At 42.1% G+C, this 26,256-nt stretch overlaps 1 protein-coding gene across 15 annotated transcripts in view; it reads left to right on the plus strand.

The window, feature by feature from the left end:
* The window catches only part of ppip5k1a (diphosphoinositol pentakisphosphate kinase 1a), a 184,893-nt gene that overhangs the window by 155,160 nt on the left and 3,477 nt on the right, over positions 1–26,256 (plus strand). For 8 of the 15 annotated variants that reach the window (XM_069902475.1, XM_069902469.1, XM_069902468.1 and 5 more), the window contains 4 exons: positions 5,459–5,521; positions 8,717–8,896; positions 21,077–21,214; positions 23,706–23,834. In XM_069902475.1, coding sequence (XP_069758576.1) covers positions 5,459–5,521; positions 8,717–8,896; positions 21,077–21,214; positions 23,706–23,834 — 510 coding nt within the window. Of the gene's footprint in view, positions 1–4,911; positions 5,042–5,458; positions 5,522–8,716; positions 8,897–21,076; positions 21,215–23,705; positions 23,835–26,256 lie in introns of those variants that run through there. The other 7 variants (XM_069902478.1, XM_069902480.1, XM_069902479.1 and 4 more) reach the window with 3 other exon arrangements.

The raw sequence follows: 26,256 nt of genomic DNA on the forward strand, positions 1-26,256 counted from the left end.
TTCCTGAACCTGGGGGTGCGAGTCTTGTGGCACCGAGACCTCTTTCCTGATGGCAGCAGCGAGAATATAGTGTGTGTTGTGGATCCAGCAGCATTCCCTGTAGATATTCTCGATGATGGGAAGGGTTTTGGCCGTGATGTCCTGGGCTGCGTCCACTACCTTTTGCAGGGCTCTGTGCTCTGGGGTATTGATGTCCCCTTTGGCTCTACACATCATGAAGAATTAGTGCCTTTAGGAGAAATATATGGGAGCCTTGGAGGACAGAGAAAACTGAGATTAGGGACGTGGTTGACAGGTTTTCGGATGTTTAGTTTAATTTAGGTAAATGACCATGTTTTGATAAAATAGAGTCTGTTGTCCACCAATTACAAAATCTGTCACCTGTCAACAGGTAATGATTGGTGGTTAGTTTGTGTGATGGTGAACTATACTCGGGGATGAAAGTAAAGTAGTCAATCATTATGTTAATAGTGAGGCGGGACAACTTGACACCTTTACTCCCCCTTCCATTGAGGGAAATATGATTTGCTGTGAAAGGATCAAGTTTTTCAGATGTCAATCTCAGCAGCTAGTCTTGTCACTACTATCTGTGAAATGTGAGTGAGAGCTAACAAATGATTTGCATTGCTGGTTTCTTTGTCTGTCTGGGGATTATCAATGCACGTATTTGGATGGTGGAAGGGGTGTTTCACTTGGTTTTCCAAAGCCTGCTTTGTTATTTTTAATTGATCAGATCTGAGCTGAAGTGTTACAAAATTAAAAAAACTCCTAAGATCCATAATTGACCTGACGATTGGGATCTGGGCATCACAAGAAAAGGCAGCTTTAATTACTTGTATATAATTTAAACATACAGCACGGTAACAGGCCATTTCGGCCCACAAGCCCATACCTAATTATACCCCATTAAATTTAACCCTGGTAAGTTTCAAACGGTGGGAGGAAACCAGAGCCCCTGGGGAAAACATGCAGGCATAGGGAGAACATACATACTCCTTACAGACAGAACAGGATTTGAACCCCGCTCACTGACGTTGTAAAGGTGTTGTGCTAACGCCAAGCATGCCACCCATGTCACTCTACTAGAGAATAGTCTAGGCATTCCTGGGAAGGATGAGTATTCTGCTGGTGTGAGTCTTTGTTCATTGCAACATGGAAATATTTGATAAGGTACTTGTTGGTCTTCTGACTGCTTGCATTAGTTGAGTTAAAATATTATGGAAGTATCTGGATGTAGGGAAGGAAGGCATCTTGTGGACAACTGTTGACTTGTGTTCCTTTTGCACAGATCTGGGAAATGCAATATCACAAGACACGGTGTAGCGGTTAGCGCAATGCTGTTACAGCGCCAACAATCGGGACCGGGATTTGAATCCCACACTGTCTGTAAGGAGTTTGGACATTCTCCCTCTGTGTGTGTGGGTTTCTTCCAGGTGCTCCATTTTCCTCCCACTCTTCAAACCCTACCAGGGGTTATGTCAATTTGGTGTAATTAGGTGGCAAGGGCTTGTGGGCCCGTTACCATGCTGTATATCTAAATTAAATTTAAATTAAAAAAAAAATTAACATCTCCATTGTGAATCACCTTCTGAATATTTCCACCACCTAAAGCACCAAATGGTCGTATCTTAACGAGAAAAATTGCAGCAATTCAACAGGCAGTTCCCTACTCCATCCGTGGGTTTATTTAGGGTTGGGTAACCTTGTCAACAACACAACAAAAAATGAATGGAGAAAGAATGTCAGGTGTGAGATGAGTACACTGGCCTCTTCTGGAGGGTAAACCACAGCCAGATTTGCTTCGCCACCAGCAGATGCAGTACGTATTGTCTAAAAGATGTACTGCAGCAAATCCAGAAGGTTACTTCAGCCTTGACAACAAGAAGGAGGAGGGCAGCAGATTCATGAAAAGACCATTAGCACCTTGGATCATCACATGGAAATATTTGGAATTTTTTTTTTTGTTGCTGGCTCTCAAACCAGAGTCTCCCTCGAGCACGATAGAGGTGTCTTTGCCCCTTGGGCTGCAAGCATTCAAGAAGGGCATGATTCATGGCTTCAGCTGTGTTTGTTCCTTCTGGAGTGATCTGATCGAGGTTCATAAAATTGTGAGAGGCATAGATGGTGTAGTTAGTCTTTTTCCAAAGGTAGGGGTATCAAAAACAAGAGCATCGGTATAAGGTGAGAGGGAATTTTAAAAGGGATTGGGGGAATAAAGTTTATTTTTAAATGGAGAGTGGTTGATAGCTGAAAAGTTTTGTGAGAGAAGGTGGTGGAATCAGATACAATCAGTACGTTTGAGAGGTAGTCAGACCGGTACATGAATATGGACCTAATGTGGTCACATCGGATGAGGGTCGATGGGCAAAAGGCTTGGCATAGATGTGGTGGGCCGAAGAGCCGTTTCCGTGCTGTATAACCCTGACCCTCAAGTTGCTTCCAACCGTATTCTTCTTGAGGGTAGGTAGGGTTGGCAGTTACTGCTGGGCTTGCAAAGTGCACCCATCCATGAGAAAATATAAAGCGCCATTAAGTTTTAGTGATAATATTATCCAGCTATTAATGTTTCAGCTCATGAGGACTGGTAATTTATTGTAGCAATGGTGTACTTTGTCCAAAGCTGTTTGAGCTGCTGTGGAGCAATACAAAATGTATTAGAGCAGACTGAAAGGATTGGCAAGAAATCTGTTGGTTCCTTACTTTTTTTATAATTAAATTGTCAATGCTGCTTGAGTGCCCAGGGATGAGTATGATCTTTCATTCTGTTGTGGTTTTTAATATCGCTTTCGCCTTTTTCTTCCAATACTCTGCAGACTGTTCAAATTATTGGCATCCAGTTGAAATGGCGTTGTGACAGTTTTAATTGCAGTAATCCGACAATCAAAATGGATCTAGATTAGTTTAAAGTAAATGTTTCCAGCTGGCGAATTGCAACATTGGCTGGTTCTCTTCCCCACTGCAATGAGATTCATGAACCTGGACTCTTCCAGGCCCGTAAAGCTGGACCTTTCAATTCGTGCATGGGAAACAATTGCATCGTAAAGCCAGTTTAAAAACACCACGCAGGAGAATGGAAATGCTTCCTGACCCACAGAGTTCCTCCACGTAGCTCATCTTTTTGCTTTAACGTTGCACTCGTTTCACCCAACAATATTTTTGCGAGCCTACATAAAACTCAGGTTAATTCTATTACTTTATTCCTTCCTGAGATTAGTTTTTTATTTTGTTTTTAGCTTCACGCTAGCCAGCATCTGAAAAATCTGTTTTAGAGAGCTTTATCGCACCTAATAGACTGTTTGGTTGTCATCAGAGAACTGAGAGCTGATCCAAGCTAACTCGAGCTTTAATGCAGCAAGTTAGTACAATGCAGGTACAGTGCCAACAACCAGGGTTAGAATCCAGCGCTGTCTGTAAGAAGTTTGCATGTTCTCCTCGTGTCGGTGTAGGTTTCCCCCCACCCTTCAAAACGTACAGGAGTTGTACGTTAATTGGGTGTAATTGGGAGGCACGGCTGAAAGGGCCTGTTACAGAGCTGTATGTAGAAAACATCTTTTAAACGTAAACATTTCCTCAAAGCGGTTTATCATCAGAAGGATGGACAGAGCAGATCCTGCACCAAGTCTTGGTGCATCTGGACAGAAATGCTTTCTCCAGTGCGTCTATGAAAATTAGTAAGGGATATGCCAAATTTCTTTTCAAAGAAGTTGAGACAATGGGCCATAGCATCAGCATGGTTGGACTAGGACAGATTGTTGGTGATACTCCTGTCCAAAACCTTAAAGGTTCTCTTCCAACTCCACCTCAGTACCATTGGTTCTGACAAAACCACGTGCTTCACCCCACTTCCTGAAGTCAGTGACCAGCTCCTTGGTTGACCTTGAGGAGCTTGTTGGACCTTGTCCTTGGTTGGACCTTGTCCTTGGTTGGACCTTGTCCTTGGTTGGACCTTGTCCTGATTTAATTCAGTGTAAGGGTATTAAGCTTAGTCTCAACACCGAGTAAAGAATTGATCTTTGATTTTCTTACCTCTGATCACAGACGAGAAAGACGTTGTTATTTCTGCCGGTTGGTCTTTGTACACGCCTATGGAATCATAGAGTGTGAACGCGATCGCCTTGTTTATGCTTTTCCTCTTTGCTGGGGAGGCTGCGCACAGCGTCTAGACTTGCATGTGACAGTGTCACATAGACAGTGATGACCCCGAGACAGGCGCTCAGTGTAAAACAAGAGGAGCAGGGTGAATAAACTTGAGTAGCCTTTACCTCAGCTTTTTCATTCATCATTGATTTGATTGCCGTGCTGTTGGTTGAGTGTCCAGTATATTATTATCCATTGCATTATTTTGCTCATTCCATACTTTTGGAAAAATAGTTCCTGGCTATGCCCATTCCAATTATTTGAGGAAGTGTGCAGTTTATTGTTTTTGTTCTTGTATTTATTTCTTGATTCTTTCCCTAGTTAATATGAGCTGTTGATACTAAATAATAAGTTGATTCAGAAATCTCAGTGAATTTTATAAGCTGTGAAGAATGGAATGGCATTCTGTGCTTTCCTGATGTGGTTAAGCCTGCTTCTCTCATGGTTAGAAACCCCACCTGGTGTCTTGTCCACCACCTGCTCTCTCAGCTGCATGTGAACGTAAATCTATTATTGTATCTTACCAACTGTGGTGACATTGTCACTCCGCAGCAATCTCCTAGATGAGTGGGCCAGGAGAATTTGCTAGGCAGTGCCCATTGAAGGACAGTTCTGCACACATCAAATGCACACAATGAATGTCTGTTTGCAGTTTTCCTTTGAGATGATTCGCAGTAGAACATATGCAATCTCAATTTGTTTCCTTGAAAACAAACTTAAAACTACCTGGTGCAGAGCTGTTGCCCAGAGGTAATTCACTTTTGTGTGCTCCAGGTTTTGTTGTGGCCAAATGTAGAACTGTGATACATTTACCAAAGATATGGTAAATCTGACCTTTTCCAGCACAATTAATGGGTCTATCAACACCACAAAGAACGCTGACTCTTTGAATGATGCTTCTGGCAGTTCAAGGTACCCATTTTTCTTCTTTGGTGCTCTAAGAATGTTTGCACTTGAAACTGCCCCTACGCCCCACCTCCAACCCCATTCCCCCCCAAACTTAGGATGACTTTCAATACTCAAAGGAGCTTCTGAACCTGCTGCCTTTGTGGCCACTTTGGACCAGAATGCGATTTATTGGATGGACAAAGAGGATTCCTTGCTGACTCCAAGGTACCAGGGCAGTGCAATCTATGTTAGAGTCCTCATCTCTCCTAATACCACCACCTTACAGAGGGTGGCTGCAGGGGGCCAGGTGAGGAAAGGTGAGGGTTGCATTTTTTTTCAATCAGTTGTCACCACCCCCCCGTCATGTAATGTAGCAAGTTCTGTGTTAAAACTGAAGTGTTAGTTTTAACTTCAGTCCTTTTTGTTTCCTCAGAAATGTTATCTATGCCAGACGTTAAAAGATTTTCTGTCTCGTTTGCAAAGCATCCGACTAATGGTATGTTTGCTTCTTTTCAATTATCCTTTACAGTCTTAACTTTTTGACTTTTTGTTTTTGCATGGCTCTTAGACGCACTTGTGCTTTTTTGAAACAAAAATCTTTTAAATGTCCACTACAGTCTTTCTTTTTTTCCTTTTAATATTTTTTAAACTATTTCAACACCACACTATAATCTTTTTGTATGATTCAGTGATCCTTCTTTCCAAGAACAGTTCCACACATTTTTATCTTTTATGTTGGTGACTTTTCTGTCCGATAAACCTCCATCAATTTAGAATGGCAGTCAATCATTCCATTTCACCTGTTGTGAAAAATTCACCAACAACTATTTACACCTCTTGATTTTACTTCACTGTCCATTTAACCATCGGAGAACTTGGCTGTCTTTTTGCAGGTATTGGGATACATGTTCGGCTTTTCTATCCAATGGGTCAGTTGGTGGTCAAGGTCACCAGAGAGGCTGGTGTCCTTGCGAGGAGAACATTGTTCGGCTAGCCTACCGTGCTCAAGTCTTCGAACCTTGGCACCACAATCAGAGGGCATCATAAGTGCTGCTGAACCACACGGACCAGATGCTGTGTGCTGAATGAAATAATCTCGGCCAATGTGCAATCAAAAGAGGATGGGGGGGGGGGGGGTGGGAAGAATGAGACAGTGGGTGGGGGGGAGGGGGAAAGGGAGGACAGTTGTTGACCAGGTCTCGTGCCCCACATCAGAATTACAATGGCAGTGATACAGTGTGGAAAATATACCTCTGTAAGCCACAGCATGTTCATGGCTTCAGTGGGCTGAATAGCCTCCTTTGCCAAGAGTTTTGTGATTCTCATGGGCACAGGAGAGAGGTGGTGGGGGACTGTACTCCAGTGTGCTGCAATGTATTCAGAATGAAGGTGACCAGCGAAAGGTAAATATATACAATCACTTTTGCATCAAACTAACACTGAGACTGGAGAAGAAACGAAGTTGAAAATGCTCTCGTCTGTACCTCCTGGCATTTGCATCCATTCACAACAGCCTGTGAGTATTGACTTTCATGCCCAAAACCCAGTTTCCATCTAAGTTAGAAATTTTGGTCAAAATATTTGTTATAATATCATGGAGGTGGTCAACTTGTGGACCTTGCATCAAGGTTGAACCCATTATTATTGTCCCTTTCTTATTTGTTGCCAAATATCTCCTCTAACTGAGGTTGTTTCTCACTGCATGTTTCATTTAATAGAAGTGCCTGCACCAAGAAAAAAGTCAATCAACTGGTTTTACAAAACATTATCACTTATACTATTGTTTGTGACTGGGAAGCTCTGTTCTTTTTGTGAACACCAGTTTCTTTCTAAATCAGCATTGATTTTTCTCCATTAATTATCACAATCTCTTCCTGCTCTTCTCAAGGTGGTGAATGAGGTGCAGTTGTAGGTTACATCCTCAAAACGTCCGTACAAAGGACCTTTGGAAAAAGCATTGCATTCCCTCCCTCCCAGAGCTGAGAGACAAGAGGCCCCCTTGTAGAATTGCCTTTGCTTTCCTGTTTTTAAAAAGAAATGGTGTGTGCTTGGCCACATGTATTTTTCATTGTGTGGAGCATATTTAACCCCTTGGACTCCAGCCATTTTTAACCTTTCATAATATATACTCTGCACTGGGTCCATGGGTAAACTTCAGTTGGAATACCATGATGAGCCAGCTGGTGGTTGGGTATAAAACCAGTCCTGGAAAACGGGGACACAAAGTATATGCCTTTGTTGGTAGTCCCTGAAAACAGGGACAAGGAAGCCCAAGGGGTTAAAGCTTTGAGTGGTGTGAGTGAGTTTTCTCGTTGCTTAGAAAAGACCCAAGTCACTTTCCACTTGTCTACAATCATTGCCATGTTCCTCCCACCTTGTCGTGGAGGCCCATTTTCATTGAACTTTATGTAGTTGTATAAAGTATTGTCCTACTATCTACACAAGTGGAAACTTTTCTCCCGGCCTTCATTTTTCAGGTCAATATTGAGTTTCTCACTGTGGCACTTTCCCTTCTCTTGATGCAGTCAGATGTCTTTCAGCTGGAGTGTCAACTGTGAACATTAGCTGATCCATATTGCCTTGTTCCTGCAGGATCAGTGTGTGGATTTGCTGTATAAAAAGGGAGAAAATTCCCTTGGATGGAATTTGATGCCTTGTGTCAGAAAGACTGAGATTGACTGTTACGTTCTATTGGAAATGTTCACCATTCATTAGGAAGATATATTTTGAAGCTTAAGAATTAAGATGCATTTACAGCCTGCACGGTGTCACCAAGGGTTTTCCAGAACTTCCTGACTTCAACATCAATCTGACTTCCGTTTTATTAATGTGCCAGCAACATGATTTAAATACCATCTGCAATCCCTGCATTTCGTTCATGACAAGCGATTTGATATTTTCATTTCATCACTAGTAATGTGTCCAAGTGAGGAGCCTTCTCCACTCCCATTGTGTCCAAGTTCCACAGCAGAATCTTGAACGCAAGTCTTGGGTGTCACCCCAGTGTAGCTCTGTGATATGATTCACTCTCAGATATTAGATAAGACCTTAAACTGTACATGTCTGCCCTCTCAAGTTTGCAATGTCCTAATATAAAATACCCCACACAAGTACAAGTTTTAAAAGCTTTTGGACACCTGGGAAACCTCTTAATTGACCGACATGTGAGTTTGCTTTCTTAATCTCGTACTCCCTCTTGCCAGGAGCATAAATGTTTCTAATGCAGATTTACACTCAAGACAGACCTTGGTCACTCCTCTGTCTGGCTCTAGGAGTTGTGTGGAAGCCTGACTGATACTGCAGTGTTAAAGGAGTTCAGCAGTGTCGTGGATGCTAACTAACTGATGAAATGTTCAGGTGAAGGCTGTCAGAGCCCTTGTTGAATGAAAATCAAATGAGCTTCCCCTGATATTTCAACAGTTCCTCCTTCAATCCTTGATGCATTCAGTGTGTGGGATCTCTGCATCAAAAATCAGTTCACCTTTCTTTTAAGAAAAATAGCTGCATGTTTGTTTTGGTCGGGTTTAAGACCACAAGTTTTTTTCCTGTTTATCGGGCACAATAATTTCTCGGATAATTTCAGGTTTTACAAATACTTCCTCCTTTTCTTCAGAGCAATGGTAACTTAGTAATGTGTTCATTTTGTTGCCTTTTTACTTTTTTTCTTTTCCTGCTGGTGCCCGTTCCCTAGATGTGTTGGATAATCGTTGCGTGGCACAGTTGCTGAGTCGATTTTCAGGAGACAACAATTTCGCCCAGAACCTGGCCCTTGATGGTGCCTTGGCCCGGCACCTCCAGCAGTGCTCCTACCACATCCGACTCTTCAAGAACTGGCTGATCTCGGGGCAGGATGATATCGACTCCCTCTATGGTATCACCTGCACCTTACTGCTGCATGGTTGGCTTTGGATGAATCTTGTTTCATGCCATTGCAGCTGTGAATGCAGCTTGGAGATCTGGATCCATGTGAGCTTTGCTGACAGATAATGGGGGGGTGGGGGGGGGAGGAGGAGGGGAAGTCTCTCCGCTTCCATAACCTGCAGATTGCAGCATTTCACAAAAATAGTCCAAGCTGCTTGCTGGGTTAATGTCGAGAAAGCCGCCACTACTAACACCATGTTAGATATCTTAACAGCTTAAAAATCAGACGATTGTCTCTTATTTCACTATTGCCCAAACGCATTTTGATGATTACCAGAGATTTATCTCAGGATACTGATTCCCCAGCCAAAAATGATAGAAGTACAAAGCAAAATGAGCTAACATTTTATGGTAACCTCTTGCTCTGTCACTGCTCTGAATTTGGAAACGTTCATCTCAGAATCTTCCATTTTCAATTTCTTACATTTTGAAAATTTAAATTAAATATTTTTTTAAATTTTAATTAAAAAAAATTAGACATACACCACGGTAACGGGCCCTTTTGGCCCTCGAGCCCGTGCTGCACTCAATTGACCTATGACCCCCCCCGGTTCATTTTAAACGGTGGGAGGAAACCAGAGCCCCTGGAGGAAACTCACGCAGACACAGAAAGAATGTACAAGCTCCTTATAGACAGCGCAGGATTCGAACACCGGTCACTGGCGCTGTAACAGCGTTGCCCTGCTGTTCTTTAAATGGTACTTGGTGGGTTTTACCCCATATCTGATTATCCACACACTTTTTCAAGTTTCCTTCTTCCTTTGCCCTGAGAGTCTGATTTTTAACTGCTGGGAGCAATATTCTGTTGTTTGTCGGAGATGATGGTTAACGGTGGCCAGGTTTGGACACATCCTGGATTGCTACTCTTGGCATGCCTGATGGCAAAGTTTTGCAGTTCTCTTCATCGTCCATCAGACCAAGGGGAGCAGTAAAGCTTGAATTTGTTTCACTAATATGCCTGCCTATTTTGTTTTTCATGTCAGTGGGCTTTGAATTATGACATTTGAAGTTGGTCTAGTGGTTGGCAAAGATTTCCTTCCAAGGAATGTGGTGATATTTTCTACTACTCCTGGCCTTCTCAACCTATCCCAAACTGAAGATGGGTTCCTTTTAAAAAAGAGAAAAAGGAGTGACCTGCTAGTGACCAGTCAGTCTCTGATAGTTGCATGATCATGCAATTTTGTAAACTTGCAATCAATAGTACTTAGCAAAATGAATGCAAAGTAATAAAAAAAAATCTAAATTAAATCCATTTCAGGCATGAATTAAGTGGAAAGTTTGCTGAATTTAATTCCAAACAAATCATTTTTCTTTTTTTTTCCACTGGCCGTAATCCAACCTTGCAATCAGGACATTGTAACTGTAGAACATTAAAACCCGGCATCCATTTAGAAATAAATCTCTGCACACAGCTCTCGTATGAAGGGCAGAAGGACTTCCACAAGCTTCTCTGATGCTTTGAGTGACAATGTTGATGTATGATTGACCTTTGCAAATGAAGTAACCCCACGTTCTATTCGTTCCTTTCCTCGCCAAGTTAACCAAGGTTAGTCACAACTTCAGTTGATTTTTATTGTCCTGAGGTAAGAGAATGGACAAGGACAGTGGACCGAAGGAATTTGATGGGAAGGGAAGAAATTGTTAACTGAAATTGGATGGAAGTTTATTAGATTTTCCCACTTTGTGTTTCAGCCCCAATCATTCGCATTGTCCCTGAATTTCCTTTTTGGTCTACTTTTTGCATCACTGTTCTATTTAGCATGTTTTTGGGTTTATTCGTCAGCTTTTGACCCCAGTCTTTTGGAAACATGAGATAATTTTGTTACTGCTTTCCTCTTTTGCCATATTTATAAAATCTTCAAATTCCTTTGGGAAGTGAGAACATAATTAGAGAAAAAACACTTAAATTTAAAGTGATATTTCATTACCCATATGGGCAAAATAGTATTAATGTAACAATGAACACCCTATCGAATTGTGACCCCACATTCAGAAATCATCTTCCGTATAGCAGAGAAAATTTTAAAGACGATTAAAGAGCAATTTAATTTCTTAATCTCCATATCTAAAAATATAGAGATGACTTTTTGTTGATCTTTTAGAAAATACTGAGTGCTCTTGAAACCAGAGAAAGGAAAGTCACCTCAAGAAATAACCTCGAGGCAGAAACTTCCCCCTGTGGCTAAATACAGGATGATTGAAGTCGAGCAAAATTATCTGGTTCATAAGCTTTCCTTCCCTATCCCTCAGAAAAGAAAATAGTTGGAGGTTTGGGGAAAGTCAGGGCATACATGGGACCAAAAAAGGGTGGTCCTCTGTAGCTTAGACTTTAACAGACCATTAACATTTACATGCTATTGAAGTTTAAGCTTAATTTATTTGTTGGCCTGGTGTTCTCATAGGGAATATCCAATCCCATCCCCCTTCTCCCTCCTTCAGTGTCTTCCTTCCCAGTGAGACCTGTATTGGATACCTCCCTTGTATTTGGAGAGAGTGCTGGTTATTCACTGCATTTTGCAGATTTTGTTTTCTTACAAAAGTTTAAAAATAGCTTGGCAGCAGTGATTCCAGAGAGTATGGTCTAATGTTCACACTCTCCCTGGCTTCATTTAGCCGGGGGATTGATTTGAAGAGTCAAGAGGTCATGTTGCAGCTCGACAAATCTCTGGTGTTCTGTTCTGGTCACCTCACTATAGGAAGAATGTGGGAGCTATGGAGAGGGTACAGAGGAGAGAAGGATGAGAGGTGACTATTAATAGAGATCTACAAGATTATGAGAGGTATAGATGGGGTGGACAGCCAGCGCCTTTTTCCCGGGGCAGGAATAGCAAACACCAGAGGACATCTGCACAAAGCAAAGGGAGGAAAGTTTAGGGGAGACATCAGGATTATGTTTTTTAACAGAATTGTGGGTGCCTGGAATGCCTTGCCAGGGATGGTGGTGAAGGCTGAAACATTAGGGGCATTTAAGAGACTCTTGGACAGGCACATGGATGGAAGAAAAAAATAAGGTTTATGAGGTTGGAATATATCGGTAGGCACAACGTCGAGATCTGAGGGGCCTGTATTGTGCTGTAGTGTTTTCTGTTTGGTGAACTGGGGTGATGTACTGAATATTTGTTCACAGTGACTGTCTGATATGCCTCAAAACAGTAAATTAGCAAACTCGCTCTTAACAACTCCAGGGATCAGCTTTGGGATGGAAGGAATTAGTTTAGGATTGTTAGACCCAAATATTGGATTCATTTCCAAACTCTTGTATCAAATACTACACCAGAATCAATAATCGATAGGATTATTTCCTCCTTTTCCTTCTCCCTTTTGCCTCTATTTTTATTTAGCCAGCAAGCCGATGTAGGCATGCAGCATCATTCATGATGCCTTTCCCATTTGGTGGCTGAGGACAAGGGAGCTGTTTCGCCCACAGTGAATGCAACACCATGCAGGATTGCAACAAGAAGATGTTCAGTCAGAGACCATTTTGCCAGCAGGAATACTCAGTGAGGAAGGATTTACTTCCATATTGGGAACATGTTGGATACATAATTCAGTTCAGCTTTCCAGCAAAGTCTAATTCATTGCCAGAGAAAGTTATAAGTGAAAAATCTGTTTTAACAATATCAGTAATGTCAGTAAAACACTGATAATCCTTTTTAAACTTTGGTTCTGCCAAACTGATGGATTTTGTGGACAATTGGATATGAATAACTCAACACTCTGTCAATGCATTTTTTTGTGTTACTTAGTGGTATAATTTTCTAATGAACTCAGTGAGTTTAAATGGAACATTGAAAATGGTCCTGGTGTGTTTTAAGGAAGTATGGATGAACCATCAAATACAAGACAAGGGGCATTTGTAAATTCATTGATCAACTAGGGGCAACTACATGTTTTGATGGTGAATGAATTGAGGCATCAAAAAGTGGTGATGTAACCTGCACTGAGGGAAATATTAAATAGGCTGTAATCTACAACAGTATCTCCTGCAAACAGAGACTAGTTTCTCTGTTCATTTGTGGGATCTGGAGATGTCTGGAAAGACCAGAATTTATTGCCCGTCTCTGGTCAAACAAGAAGATGGTGAGTTCTGCTTTCGACGGTTTCATTTTCTGTTTCCAAATTCATTTGCTTGCTTTCACTTTGTCATTACTACAAGAGACACAGTACAAGCTGTGGATCCAAAATCTTTGAGCAGTTGGCATCATATAGAAGAATCTCACATTGTAGCTAGAAAGAGTTCACCCCTGGTCAAATAAGCTCTGTTGCATGTGAAATGTATGCTGTCTTGTCAAGGTGTGGATTTGTGGTTTGTGATCACTCTTTCCAGTTACACGTTTTGTTGCCGTCATGTTGACGTCTCCCTAACAACAGCTTAGGACTAGGAGCCTGATGCTATAAAATACTGCCATGGCAGACTCATTTGCATTGGATGTGAGCTAAGCCTGGCTTATCAGATTGGGGAATGTAAATGGGTTAAATGGCCGGTCGCATGATTGACGCAATCAATTTAGCTCGACGTTCATCTCCTTGCATTTTGTTTGACCTTTAAAAGGAGCATCATTGATGCACAACATGGATTTAATATGTAGAGTAAATAATCTGATGATGGGCGTTCACTGCTTTAGGTCCCAGTATTCGAGTTGGTGATTTTTAGTATGGTGTGCAATGGAGTTACTGATAGCACAGTGGCATGTTCTTCATTTTCAGTTGTATTACATGGTGAATGCATTTTGTTTGATTCAGCATTCGGCTAATTCTCAGCGACACTCAATGCCACTGATCCAGTGTATAGAATGAATCACTAGCCACTTTGCAGTTGATTGGCATTGGATCACCACCTCCAGAAATTGGGCTTGTGTGAATGTGGGTCAGATCGATGTTGCATTCCCAGATAAAATGTTCTTCACTGTTTGAGCTGATGCTTGAGGAGTGGTCACTGGGAAGCAACATTGGAACTGGGTCAATGGAGAGGAAGAGGGAAGAATCGATTATAGAAACTGAATTCAGAGGACATGGAACGTTACAGGACATGCCTTTTGACCCATGATATCTATACCAAGAACGATGCTAAAATAAACTATCCCATCAGCTAGCAGGTGATCCATATCCCTCCCTTCCCTATATCTTCATGTACTTGCCTAAAGTTTTCTTCAGTGTCACTATTGATGGATGAAGGCAAGCATACTGTATGCCTTTTTTATCACCCAATCTATTTGCATTGCTCTGGGCTTACACCCAATGGTCCCGCTGTACATCAGTGTTCCTAAGACCCCTGCCATTTATTGTATATTTTCTCCTTGCATTGACCATGCAAAGGGCAACACCTTACACATGGGATTAAATGCCATCTGCCATTTCTCTGCCTATATTTCCAACTAATCTATATCCTGGTTAATCTTTTGGCAATGTTCACTTATCCACGTCACCAATCTTTGTGTTGTCTGTCAATTATCCATTTTACAGATTTTTACAGACATGCACCATGAGCCCATGTCACTCAATTGACGTCCAACCCCTGTAAAATACAAAGGTCTGCAGACATTGTGGTTGAAGTAAAGACACATTGTAGGAGGAACTCAGCAGGTCAAACAGTGTACTTTTTAAAATCGCAAAGATAAAAATACATGTTTTTTAAAAATTATTGTTATAAAAATTTGCATTTTCATCTTTGCGATTTTAAAAAGTACACTGTTTGACCTGCTGAGTTTCTCCAGCATGTGCTTTGTCCTACAACCCCAGTGCATTTTAGAATGGTGGGAGGAGACCGGAGTACCCGCAGATAACCGACGCAGACACGGGGAGAATGTACAAACTCCTTACAGACAGCGCTGGATTTGAATGTGGTCACTGGTACTGTAAAGGTGTTGCAATCACCGTGCCATGCATTGTTGCCCAAATGTTTTACACAGACATTAGAAGCTCCAGCACTGAACTCGGAGACTGTGTGAATTTATTTGATGCCCTGATTTGAAGTCTGCAAATAGCTCCAGCAAATTACACTTCCATCCAGTGTATTATAATTCAAATGAAACCAAAATAACCAATGGATCATATTAGGCGTCTATAAAAACAGGCCAAGTGTTTATAGAATGAAGAATAATCCAGCGCTCCATGAGTGAATTAAGAGAGATACTTTCTTGTTAACTTGCATGCTTGTCAAGTGCAGTCTCTTGGATTTCATCTCTGCGCATAATTAGATGAATTTTAAAGGCACTATACCTCCATAGGCACATTGCTTGCATCAAACTAGACCTTGATACAGGAAGGTTGACTAATGGAGATGTGCTTTCTGTGTTAAATTATTAACTTGATACAATTGAACTTAAATCCAGGTCAATGTAAATAGCAAAATCATACTTAAACTTATCTTTTTTGTATGTCAGCACCTTGGCTGTTAGACTTTCTGGTTCTTGACTTTGGGACTCTACATCTATAACTTAGTCTGAACACATCGTTAGTTTGGATAGACAACTTTAAGCTATCTAGCAATGAGTGTCTTTGAAAGCAACAAAAATACATCTTTAATTGCTTCTTCTATTCTCCCCTTTTGAGCTGGAATTTAAAAAAATATTGTAGCTTGAACAAAACATTAGTTTAAAAAGTCAAATTGTGAAATCGTGCTCTCAGTTACATGAATTCTTTAGGTCAAGAGTATTGGGCGAGCGTGATATTAATAAGGAAGTGGCCAAAGTATCAGGGAGATGTCAAGTCCTTCAGTTTGTCTTCTTTCCCTTGACAATACCTGACTGCCATGTTGTCCGAATATTAATTTGGAGAGCACTGCATGCTGAACCTTGAGGTGAGGAGTTCCCATCTCACCACGTGCCCTTTGTGCCATGTGATGAATCAACATGTTAGCTTTTGGACAGACTCATCAAGAATCTTTCATGCTGCCTGATATTTTGTTCAGCCCACAGCAGAAAGTGTGAAACATGGAAAATCCATGGGTAATGTGTGAGAAGGCCAAGCATGTCACCATCGAGAAACAGAATCTTGATCCAGACGGTGGTTCGCAGCCCACTATCCGAGTTCAGATTTAATTTGGGTGTTTTCAGTGTCCGCAGCCTTACAGCACAGATTACAAGATAACAGTAGTCGTAATTGATTTGTATTTTGGTACAGATCTCAGTGCTAGTCCAGCAACGGAACAAGGCATGCTGCTCTGACCACTGGGAGAAGAAGCAATTCAATAGCATCATTCCTCCTGTGAATCTTTAGCGCACGGCTGCTCAAAGTAGGGCAGGAAAATACAAAATAGCTCCAAGAATCCTGGGGCGTGCCAAAGGCCAGCTTACTGCAGCAGAAGGAAGGCAACACCCCACACCTGCCCCATATATGGAACGTCTGCAGTTCCTACATTGGCCTCATCAGCCACCTTAGAGCCTTGGTATTCCAAGTGGAAGGAAGTCATCCTTGACCCCCAGTGATTGCCCAAGGAGAGGAATTGAATAAAAATAGTATTTCCCCCTTGCCCACGCACTGGAGACAAATTATCCATAAAGGTGAGTACGAATCTATAGATTTCCATTTAAAAAAAAAACAAATTTTGTTCATTGACAAAGCAAAATGCTGGAAAAGTGGTTAATGGTTTCAGATCTGTGGCCCTTCATTGTGACTTTCTCTCTTTCCACAGATGTTTCTTGACCTGAGTTTTGCTGGCATATTCTCTTTTTTTTTCTCCAGATTTCCAGCCTTGCAGGTTTTTATTGACACTTTATTGTATCTTAGAGAATGAAATCTCTACTGTCCTTGCAACTAATTTTTGTAGCAGTGGCCTTAACTTTGAAAAGGCTCAGCGAGAGGCTAGAACTTCCAATCTACAAAACCAAGGGATCCAGACCTCATTCCTGAATAAGAAATAGTGGCATCAGTCAGCCTGTCCCCTACCAGTAATGTTGTTGAACCAACAATTACTGATTGAATGTCTTGTATATGACAATTACCAAAGCAATGGTTAGGAGCTCTATTTTGGGAACTCTATGTGGGAAATATGTCCTATCCTCCGCAACCATTTGTGACACTAATGAACGGTGCTGTTCAAAACTATGAATTAAATGAGTAACTCGGTGTATTCAAGCCTGCAATATGTTATTGTATTCCAACCATCTGCTTTTCTCCATAGAAACATCCCTAGTTATTACAGGGCTGTGTCACGCCCCCTGATGGATGTTAAATCAAGCTTTGCTGAGAACCTAATAAAATTCACCTTGAGTGTAACAAATGATCTCTATTCACAAACCAGCCAACACTCTCGTGGCAATCCAATATCAGTTTCAGACCTGCAGGTCCCATTTATAATTGCTTTGCATGGTTTGGGAATATATCTGAACATCTTTTACAGATTATGGAGGTGCATTGTTGGACAATTCTTCCTCCTGTTCCCTTCTGCTTAAATGAAGTGAAAGCCCAATTGTATCGTTACTTCAATCTAAACTATGGAATAGAGGCCTTTCAAATGCTGCAAGGCCTGGACTGAGGAGATGTGGCAGGGTTGTTTCCCATGGCAGGAGATTCTAGGACAAGAGGGCACAACTTCAGGATAAAAGGATGCCAATTTAAAACAGATACGAAAAATTTCTTTAGTCGAGGGTTGTCAGTCTGTGGAACAAGGAGGCGAGGTCGTTGGGTGTATTTAAGGCAGAGGTTGACAGGGTTTTGATTAGTCAGAGCATGAAGGGTTACTGGGAGAAGGCCGGGGAGTGGGGCTGAGTGGGAGGATGGATCAGTTCATGATGGCGTGGTGGAGCAGACCCAATGGGCCACTTCCGCTCCTAGACGTTATATGATCTTGAGATTTTTGTTGGTATTTTCCTTTCTCCCAATACCCACCAGTTTTTCGAGGCTTTACTCAGTATCAACATGACACAGCTTGGTTTTATCTTGTTTGCTCTCCTACCTATTTGTAATGGTACCCTGCACAATGGACATTAGAGCCATTTCTCTCCTCTTGAGTAAGTAGATTGTGGGTTTGAATCCTATCCAGGAGACTCCTGGAGTACTCAGGGGGTGTTCAAGTACCATCTTTCACATTCGACTTCGTCTACTCAACTCCCGCCTGTATTTCGAGGAGAGTCTCTCTCTTTGCTCCAAACCAATAATTCCTGAATATCAGTCAAGAATCCGGTTTATTGTGGAGGAGTCACGTGATGGAGTAGTGGCCGGACGGTGAACTCCAGCCCTCTCCAGAAAAGTCGGAAAAAACAAAGGAAAACACAAAGGCACAAAAATAAAAATTAAAGTAAAGTGAGTATAAAGGTGGAAAGAAGATGGCGACGAAAAAAGAATCCGGTTTATTGTCATGGACGTGTGACATGAAAGTTATTGTTTTGCAGAGGCAGTATTGTGCAGAACAAGGTGCAAAATGACTGTAAATTACAATTCCATAAATAGGAATTCCAAAAAAGAGAAAAGGGAGGTAGTGTCCATAGATTCATTGTCTGTTTAGAAATCTGATGGCGGAGGGGAAGAAGCTGCTTTTGTAATGTTGAGTGTCTGTCTTTAGGCTCCTGGACCTCATCCCTGATGGTAGTAGTGAGAACAGGGCAGGGCCTGGGTGGTGGGGGTCTTGATGATAGAGACTGCTTTCTTGAGACACCACCTCTTAAAGATGTCCTTAACGGAGGGAAGACTGATGCCCATGAAGGTTCTGGCTGAGTTCACAACTCCCTGTCTCCTGTTCCTCCCAGCACGTCACATTGCTTGTGTTGGAGCATCACTTGTACAACGTGCAAAGTGAATCGCTGTTGAAAGCACATTGAGGTTCCCAAGTTGTGAAAGATATTATCTTGATGTAGGGTTTTTTTTCAGAGATCAGGGTGGACTCAGCTCTGCATAAAATGCCTGATGTGTTCCAACCTTTTAGCTGCACACAGTCTTGGACAATTTGTCTTACCCACTGATCTGGTGACATGGTACTCCCACTTCTAGCTGTTTAGCTGAGTAGCATTTCATTATTGTTTTGGGTTGCTGGCTTCAGGCTGTTAATCAGTTAAGCATCAAAATAAAAGCCCAAACATGATCAATGTTGGTGGAGGTGCAGGACGTGGATATCCAGAAACCATGAAAGTACAAGGCAGATGCATCAGCCTTCCAAAAAAAGAAATCACAGGTTTACATTTCGAGGGTTGATAGAGAATCTTCCTTGCTCAGCTCTTTACTCTGGACTGGATTCAACAATGGCTATACAGGAGAAGTCAGAGAGTGGGTAATGGATGATTGTTTCTCTGACAGGAGGCCTGTGAGTAGTGGTGTATTTCAAGGATTGGTGCTGGGACCATTGTTGTTTATCATCCAGATCACTGATACAGATAATAATGTGGCAAATTGGATCAGCAAGTTTGCAGATGGCACAAAGATTGGAGGTGTTATGGACAGTGAGGAAGGCTTTCAAAACGTGCAGAGGGATCGATCTGGACCAGCTGGAAACATGGGCTGAAAAATGGCAGATGGAATTTAATGCAGACAAGTGGGAGGTGAAGCATTTTGGAAGGACAAACCAAGAAAGGATTTGCATGGTAAGTGGTGGGGCACTGAGGAGTTCAGTAGAACAAAGGGATCTGGGAATACAGATACATAATTCCCTGAAAGTGGCATCACAGGTAGATATGGTCATGAGGAGAGCTTTTGGAAAATTAGACTTTATAAATCGAACTATTGGAGCTGGGACGTTATGGTGAGGCCAAATTTGGAGGATTGTGTGGAGTTTTGGTCACCTAACTACAGGAAAGATATCAATAAGATAGAAAGAGTGCAGAGATATATCTGGGACTTCAAGAACTGAATATTGAAATATTCGATCAAGTATAGGAGCCTTACATTAAATACAATAGCGAAAACCTACCGGGGACAAACATTACCTAAGTTGATGGAAGGAGAAGGAAAGAAAAGAATGGACTCAGTAGAATTTCTGGTGTAATTTTGTTGAATGACAACATTGTCTGACTGGCTTAATGCAACCTAGATTGTATACCTAAAATGGATGAGAGGGGGGGGTGGGGGGGTGGTTTGGGAGGAAAGGGGGGGGGGGGGGGAGAAAAAGTCACTGTATATGTGTGAAAAAGAAATAGTGTATATCATGGCTAATGTGATTTATGGTGTGAAAAATAAAAAATTTAAAAAAAAAAAAGAACTGAGTTACTGGGAAAGATTAAACAGGTGCAGACTTTATTCCCTGGAGTGTAGAAGAAGAAGGGGAGATTTGATGCAAAATTACGTGAGGCGTAGACAGAGCAGATGTAGGTAGGCTTTATCTATTCAGGGTAGGTAAGATACAAACCAAAGAACATGGGTTAAGGGTGAAAGGGGAATTATTTATGAGGAGCATTAGGGGGGACTTCTTCACACAGAGTGGAGCTGCCAGTGAAGTGGTGAATGCGGGCTCAATTGTAACATTTAAGGAGAATTTGGACAAGAACATGGATGGGAGGGGAAGGAGGGCTATGGACTGAGTACAGGTCAGTGGGGCTGGGCAGAATAATAGTTTGGCACAGTCTAGAGGCCAAAAGACCTGTTTTCTAAGCGGAACAAATTCTTGCATCCTCTGGCCATTTGTGCAGTTTATTCACCTCTACGTACAACTTCCATGGTTGCATGATGAGTATTAGGATTCCTGCTTCATGATAGTATAATCACATTTTGAGTTTGTAATACTGGATCTGGTATCTCTCACCATCTGTGCTCTTTTTATTTTCATATGTGTGTGACTTTTTTTTAAAGAGGTCAGGAGTGTGTTGGAGCAGTATTCATTTGAAGTTTGGTTATGCAATATCAGGGATGTGGGTTTAACAAATAGTCAGAGCTATGTGACATCTTTCTCTATCAGAGTGTATAGACTTGAGAGTTTAACCACCTGTCCTTTCAAGGCATAACTCTACCAGAAGGGTCGTGTCTTGGTTATGTTCTGACGTGCGATTTGGATTCAGATCTTCTCTTTGTACCCAGTTGTGTTTGCCTGGCTCAGTTTGCTTTGGCTTGGTGACTGTTTTTTCATGTCAAAACCCAATGACCTCATTGGTAGAATGGTCGCGTGAGCTTTCCTTGCCGACGTTAGGGTGTATTTGGGTCTGTTAAAGTGAGTGTCGTCAATTAATTAATTCCTTGTATTTTCGATATTTTGTCTTATTTTTGTTAGGTTTTGAAGGATGCTCCATGGTTCCTTCCATTTACCCTCTTGAAACGCTCCATAATTCTCTCTCCCTGAAGCAAGTGAATGAGTTCCTCTCCTCTGTCTCTGAAATTTGTGGAAAATCTCACGACAGAGCATCAAAAGGTAACCAGCAAGCTTTCACCTGAAACTCAGGCATGTTGATGGGCTGGAGTGAAGATACATACTCTTTGCCTTTGATCAATCTGGGAGTGCTCAATGGACAGTGGGGTTTATCAAACTCCTAAAGCAGGAAGGAATTCTATTCTATACCCTCCCCTTCCGGCCATCACTTTAGACAATGCAGAGCTCCAAACAAAGTTCAGTTCACATATTCCTCATCAATCACACCTTTGCATAACTTGGCTAGAGCTATCAGCATTGAATATTGCTTCAAGGTTTGCCGGTGACTAAAGATTTGCCAACCTGCCCCATGGTCCACTTGGTTATGCCCACCATTGAAGGGTGGGCAGCACAGTTAGCGTGGTGGTTAGCGTAATGCTCTTACCGTGTCAGCGATCCGGGTTCGAATGTGATGCTGTCTGCCGGGAGGATGGACATCTTCCCTGTGCCTCTGTGGGTTTCCTCTGGGTGCCTCCCACAATCCAAAGACGTACAGGGTCAGTAGGTTAATTGGTCAAATGGTTGCATTTGGGTGACAAAGGCTCGATGGCTGGAATGGCCTCTATTACAGTGCTATGTCTCTAAAATTTTGTGATGCAGGCTAGCATCATTGATCTCCAGCCTCCACGACGTGTAACTGAATTTGTGCTCTGTGTTTTTTTTTAACAGTAAAACGCATTGAAATCAAAATGATTAACCCTTTTGAGTTTTCAGAAAGAGAAACATTCAAATAGACAAATTAATCCCCAAGAGCAAAGACCATAGAATTAGACGTTGCAAACACAGGGGATAGAAGAATGAAAGGTACAATAGATGTGGAAGGACCGTTACCTGCAGGTTCGTCTGCCTAGAGAAGTTTGAAAATCTAGAAATCTAAGCAAGCAATATGTCGTTCTAGCGGATTCTGGCATGTTCACTACTAACTCAAATTTTAAATCTTAAAAATTTTATTTACTGCACAATAGAAGCATTTTAGCCAAATTAACCTACAGTCCTGAAAGTTTTGAAAGGTGGGAGGAAACAGGAGAATCCGGGAAAACCCACACAAGTAAAAACTCCTTACAGACAGCGCCAGATTTGAATCCGGATCACTGGCGCTGTAACAACGTCACACTAACCGTGCCACCTAACATCTCAGGTGAGTAATTGGAAGATTTTGGGAACAAGAATGTGACTAATGGAGGAGGCAGTGCAGCTTTGATATCTCATCTAATCTTAGCTTTCTAAATGATTCCCCTCTGAATAGAAAATAATTTTGTTGAAAGTTTGAGCCCTCTTGTGGACTCATCAGGGTTACAAATTCTCTGAATTTCTGGTTGGAATGTTCCCTGGAAAAATCTGTCTGTGGTCCCTGTTTAAAAGAACATCAAGGTGTCACATTTATATTCCCCACTGCTTGGTTGGTTTATCCTTCCCAATGTTGTTAGCGTAGATTTGTAGTTGTGTTTGGCACATGGTGAACAATGTTTCAAGATAATTAAATTTCTTGCTGTGAAATAAGAAGAGAATAGAGATGGAGAATTGGGAATCTGTGTATGAAGGCACTCCATGGCCAGAATGTACTAAATGGATCTGTTTTGTGAGATGCACTTCCACAGAATATTTGTAACTCCCCCAATCACAAGGGTTGGTTTTCGTGTGAAAGAGCAAAGGAGGAGGAAACTATTTGATTAGAGCCCCCCCCCCCCCCTTTTTTCCCAGTGGGTGATTGGCCTGTCAGTGGCTTATACTCGAGGATGCTGGTTAGCTAGAATGTCTCAATTGCTTGAGATCACACACTCTCGGGCTGCACATCGCGACGCACTGGGGAGAACGAATGAGGGTCTGCACCACACTGGGAAAAGGGGGGGGGGTAAATATTATTGCATCTCGCAGTCAATTCCTTGGTTCATGGCTACTGAGCTGTAAGACAGCTTCATAATTGCATTGCCTTATTCACTTTGACTGAATTAAAGTCTGCAGTTGAAGTAAAAACACAATGCTGGAGAAACTCACCAGGTCAAACAGTGTACTACATATAGCAAAGATAATGGTACATAACCAATGTTTCAGGCCTGAGCCTTTCATCAAGGCATGGAAAATGTCACAGGTGCCAGAAGAGCTCAGGCCTGAAATGTTGGTTCTGAACTATATAAAGTACACTTGACCTGCTGAGTTTCTCCAGTTTCAGTCACTATGACTGAAAAACAGGTGAAGCAGAGGGAAGAACACTGAGAGCATCTCTCCAACAATATCCCATTGCAAATCTTGGAGAGAAATGCATTAAGCCTCAAGAGTCTCGTTCGCAGGCATTTCCCCAGATCAATCATTTCTACATTTTGATGGGAAAAGGGAGAGAACTTGCAATTTGATAGCATATTCTTGACCTTGATGCACCCAATTTATAATCCTTAAATACTTGATATCTCTATTCTGTGATTGACCTTACTCTGACGTTATGAGTCTGTTTCACTGAGCTCTGCGCTGATTTGTGGTTTGTGCTATGAATTGACAGAACTTTCTGCAATGTTCGAGACCATGGGAAGTAACCAGGCTGCAGTGGATGCATACATACCACAACAGGTCCTGCCCTCCTCGGTTGCCTCCCTCTCCATACGTCCTCGCTCAGAAAAGCCTCCATGGTGTAAGTCACATGAAAAATTTCTATCATGGTTTGCTTCGACGTTGAGAAGAAGATGTTTGCAGCTGAAAAGTGGGGGGAGGGAGCAAGTTCCAGGGTTTAAAGACACAAGGCAAAGGGACTTGGGAGTCATCATGCCCGAAAGAATACCCTAAAGCTTGACTCCAGGTTGAGTCGGTGAAGAAGAAGGCGAATGAAGTGTTGGAATTCTTTTCTCGAGGGATAGCATACAGGTCCAGAGATGTAATGATGAAACTCTTTAGGGCACTGGTGAGACCTTACTTGGAGAACCGTGTCATTTTGTTTGAGAAAAGATATGCTGGCTTTGGAAAGGATTCAGAGAAGGTTTACTAGAATGAAGCCAGGGATGAAAGGGTGAGCTTATGAGGAATGTTTCTCAGCTCTTTGATTGTACTCTTTGGAGTATAGGAGGATGAGGGAGACCTCATACAGATATTTTGAATACTGAAAGACCTGGACAGAATAGGAGTGGTAAAGTTGTTTCCCAGGTTAGGGGAGTCTAGGACAAGAGGGCACAAGTTCAGGATAAAGGGGGATCAATTTAAAATGTAGGGATGTGGAAAAATTTCTTTAACCAGAGGGTTGTGACTCTGTGGAACTTGTTGCCACAGGTGGCTGTGGAAGTGAGGTCAATGGGTGTATTTAAGGAAGAGATTGACAAGTACTTGAATGGTCAGGGCATCAAGGGTTTGGGGAGCTCATGATAGAATGGCAGAATCCTTCTATCATGACTCGAAGGCCTACTTCTGCTCCTGTATCTCATGAAGCACAGATACATGACTGGGCATTCTTTAGGGGAGATGAACAAAACCTTGGCCAAAGTAGATGTGATTGAGTTTGGAAAGCATAGAATTATGAGGGGCAATAAAAATTTCAAGGCAGAGCGCAAGAGCCTGGGTCATTTTGAACTTCATTTTCCCATCACGTGTTGGTCAGAGACTGGTGCACCAAATGTGTCAGCTATGGAGTCTTTTTTAATAGCAGCAACCACTGGAAGATTGGCTGATCCTCCCAAGGTAAAGGTACAAAGGAGTGAGAAATCTTCCAGGTATGGTTCGTCGCTAAATAACTTGGCTTGTCATTACATTGTTTTACACAGCTGCCTGTCTGTTTAAATGGATCGAGTGGATAAACATCTTACATTCAAAGTTTGCAAAATTATTCAAAGATTGAACCTTGCAGGACTTCAGTTGGAGCTGATGTGTATGTTGCGCTTTTGTGAGCAAGTGACCGTCGGCTGGATAAAGGAGATGCAGTGAAAGCTGCATATTTGGATTTTCAGAAGGCCTGTGGAAAGATGCTACTTAACAAGATAAGAGCCCATGGTATATCAGGAAACATACTAGTGTGGATAGAGCATTGGCTGATTGGCAAGAAGCAGAGTTAGAATTTAGGGATCATTTGGCTGTCAGTTGTAGATGGTTTTCCACAGGGCTCGGGGTTGGGCCACTTCTTTTTATGTTGTATATTATTGATTTGGATTATGGAATAAATGGCTTTGTGGCCAGGTTGGCGGATTATATGAAGGTAGGTAGAGGTGCGGGTAGTGTTGAGGAAACAGGGAGGCTGCAGAAGGACTTAGATGAAGAGAATGGGCAGAGTGGCAAATGAAATACAATGTCGGAAAGTGTGCGGCAATGCACTTGGCTAGAAAAAATAAATGGGAAGACGATTTTGTCAAGGGGAGAAAATTGAATCTTGCAAAGGGTCCTGGGAGTCCTCGTGCAGGACAGCCTGAAGATAAACTTTGCAGGTTGAGACAGTGGTGAAAAAGGCCAATGCAAGGCTGGCGTTCATTTCAAGAAGGATTGAATCTAAGAGCAGGGATGTGATGTTGAGGCTTTATAAAGAACTGCTGAGACCTCACCTGGAGTATTGTGAGCAGTTTTAGGCTCGAAAGGGTGTGCTAATGTTGGAGAGGGTTTAGTGGAGGTTCACTGGGATGATTCCAGGAATGAGGTGTGTTTGACAGCTCTACTTGTTGGAATTTAGGAGAATGAGAAGGGGTCTGATTGAAACATAAAGCGTGACAGAGTCGATGTAGGAAAGATTGATCCCCCATGAGAGAGTCTGGGCACAACTTCAGGATTGAAGGGTGTCCGCTTAGAACAGAGAAGCAGAAGAATTTCTTCAACCAAAGGTTGTGTGGAATTGCTTCAGCCAGTGGGTGGCGAATCTGTGGAATTTGTTGCCAGGGGGCATTGTGGAGGCCGGATCATTGGGTGTATTTAAGGCAGAGATTGATCACTTTTTGACTTGCTAGGTCATCATGGGGGAGAAGGCCAGGGAATATGGATGATTAAATGACAAAGCAGACTCGATGCCTATTTCTGCTCCGGTGACGTGGTCTTGGAGCTGTGTACTTCAGAATCATACAGTAAAACATTCCAAAGTCTGCTATTAA

Source organism: Narcine bancroftii, chromosome 11 (assembly GCF_036971445.1).
Source record: "Narcine bancroftii isolate sNarBan1 chromosome 11, sNarBan1.hap1, whole genome shotgun sequence".
NCBI classification, from domain to species: domain Eukaryota; kingdom Metazoa; phylum Chordata; class Chondrichthyes; order Torpediniformes; family Narcinidae; genus Narcine; species Narcine bancroftii.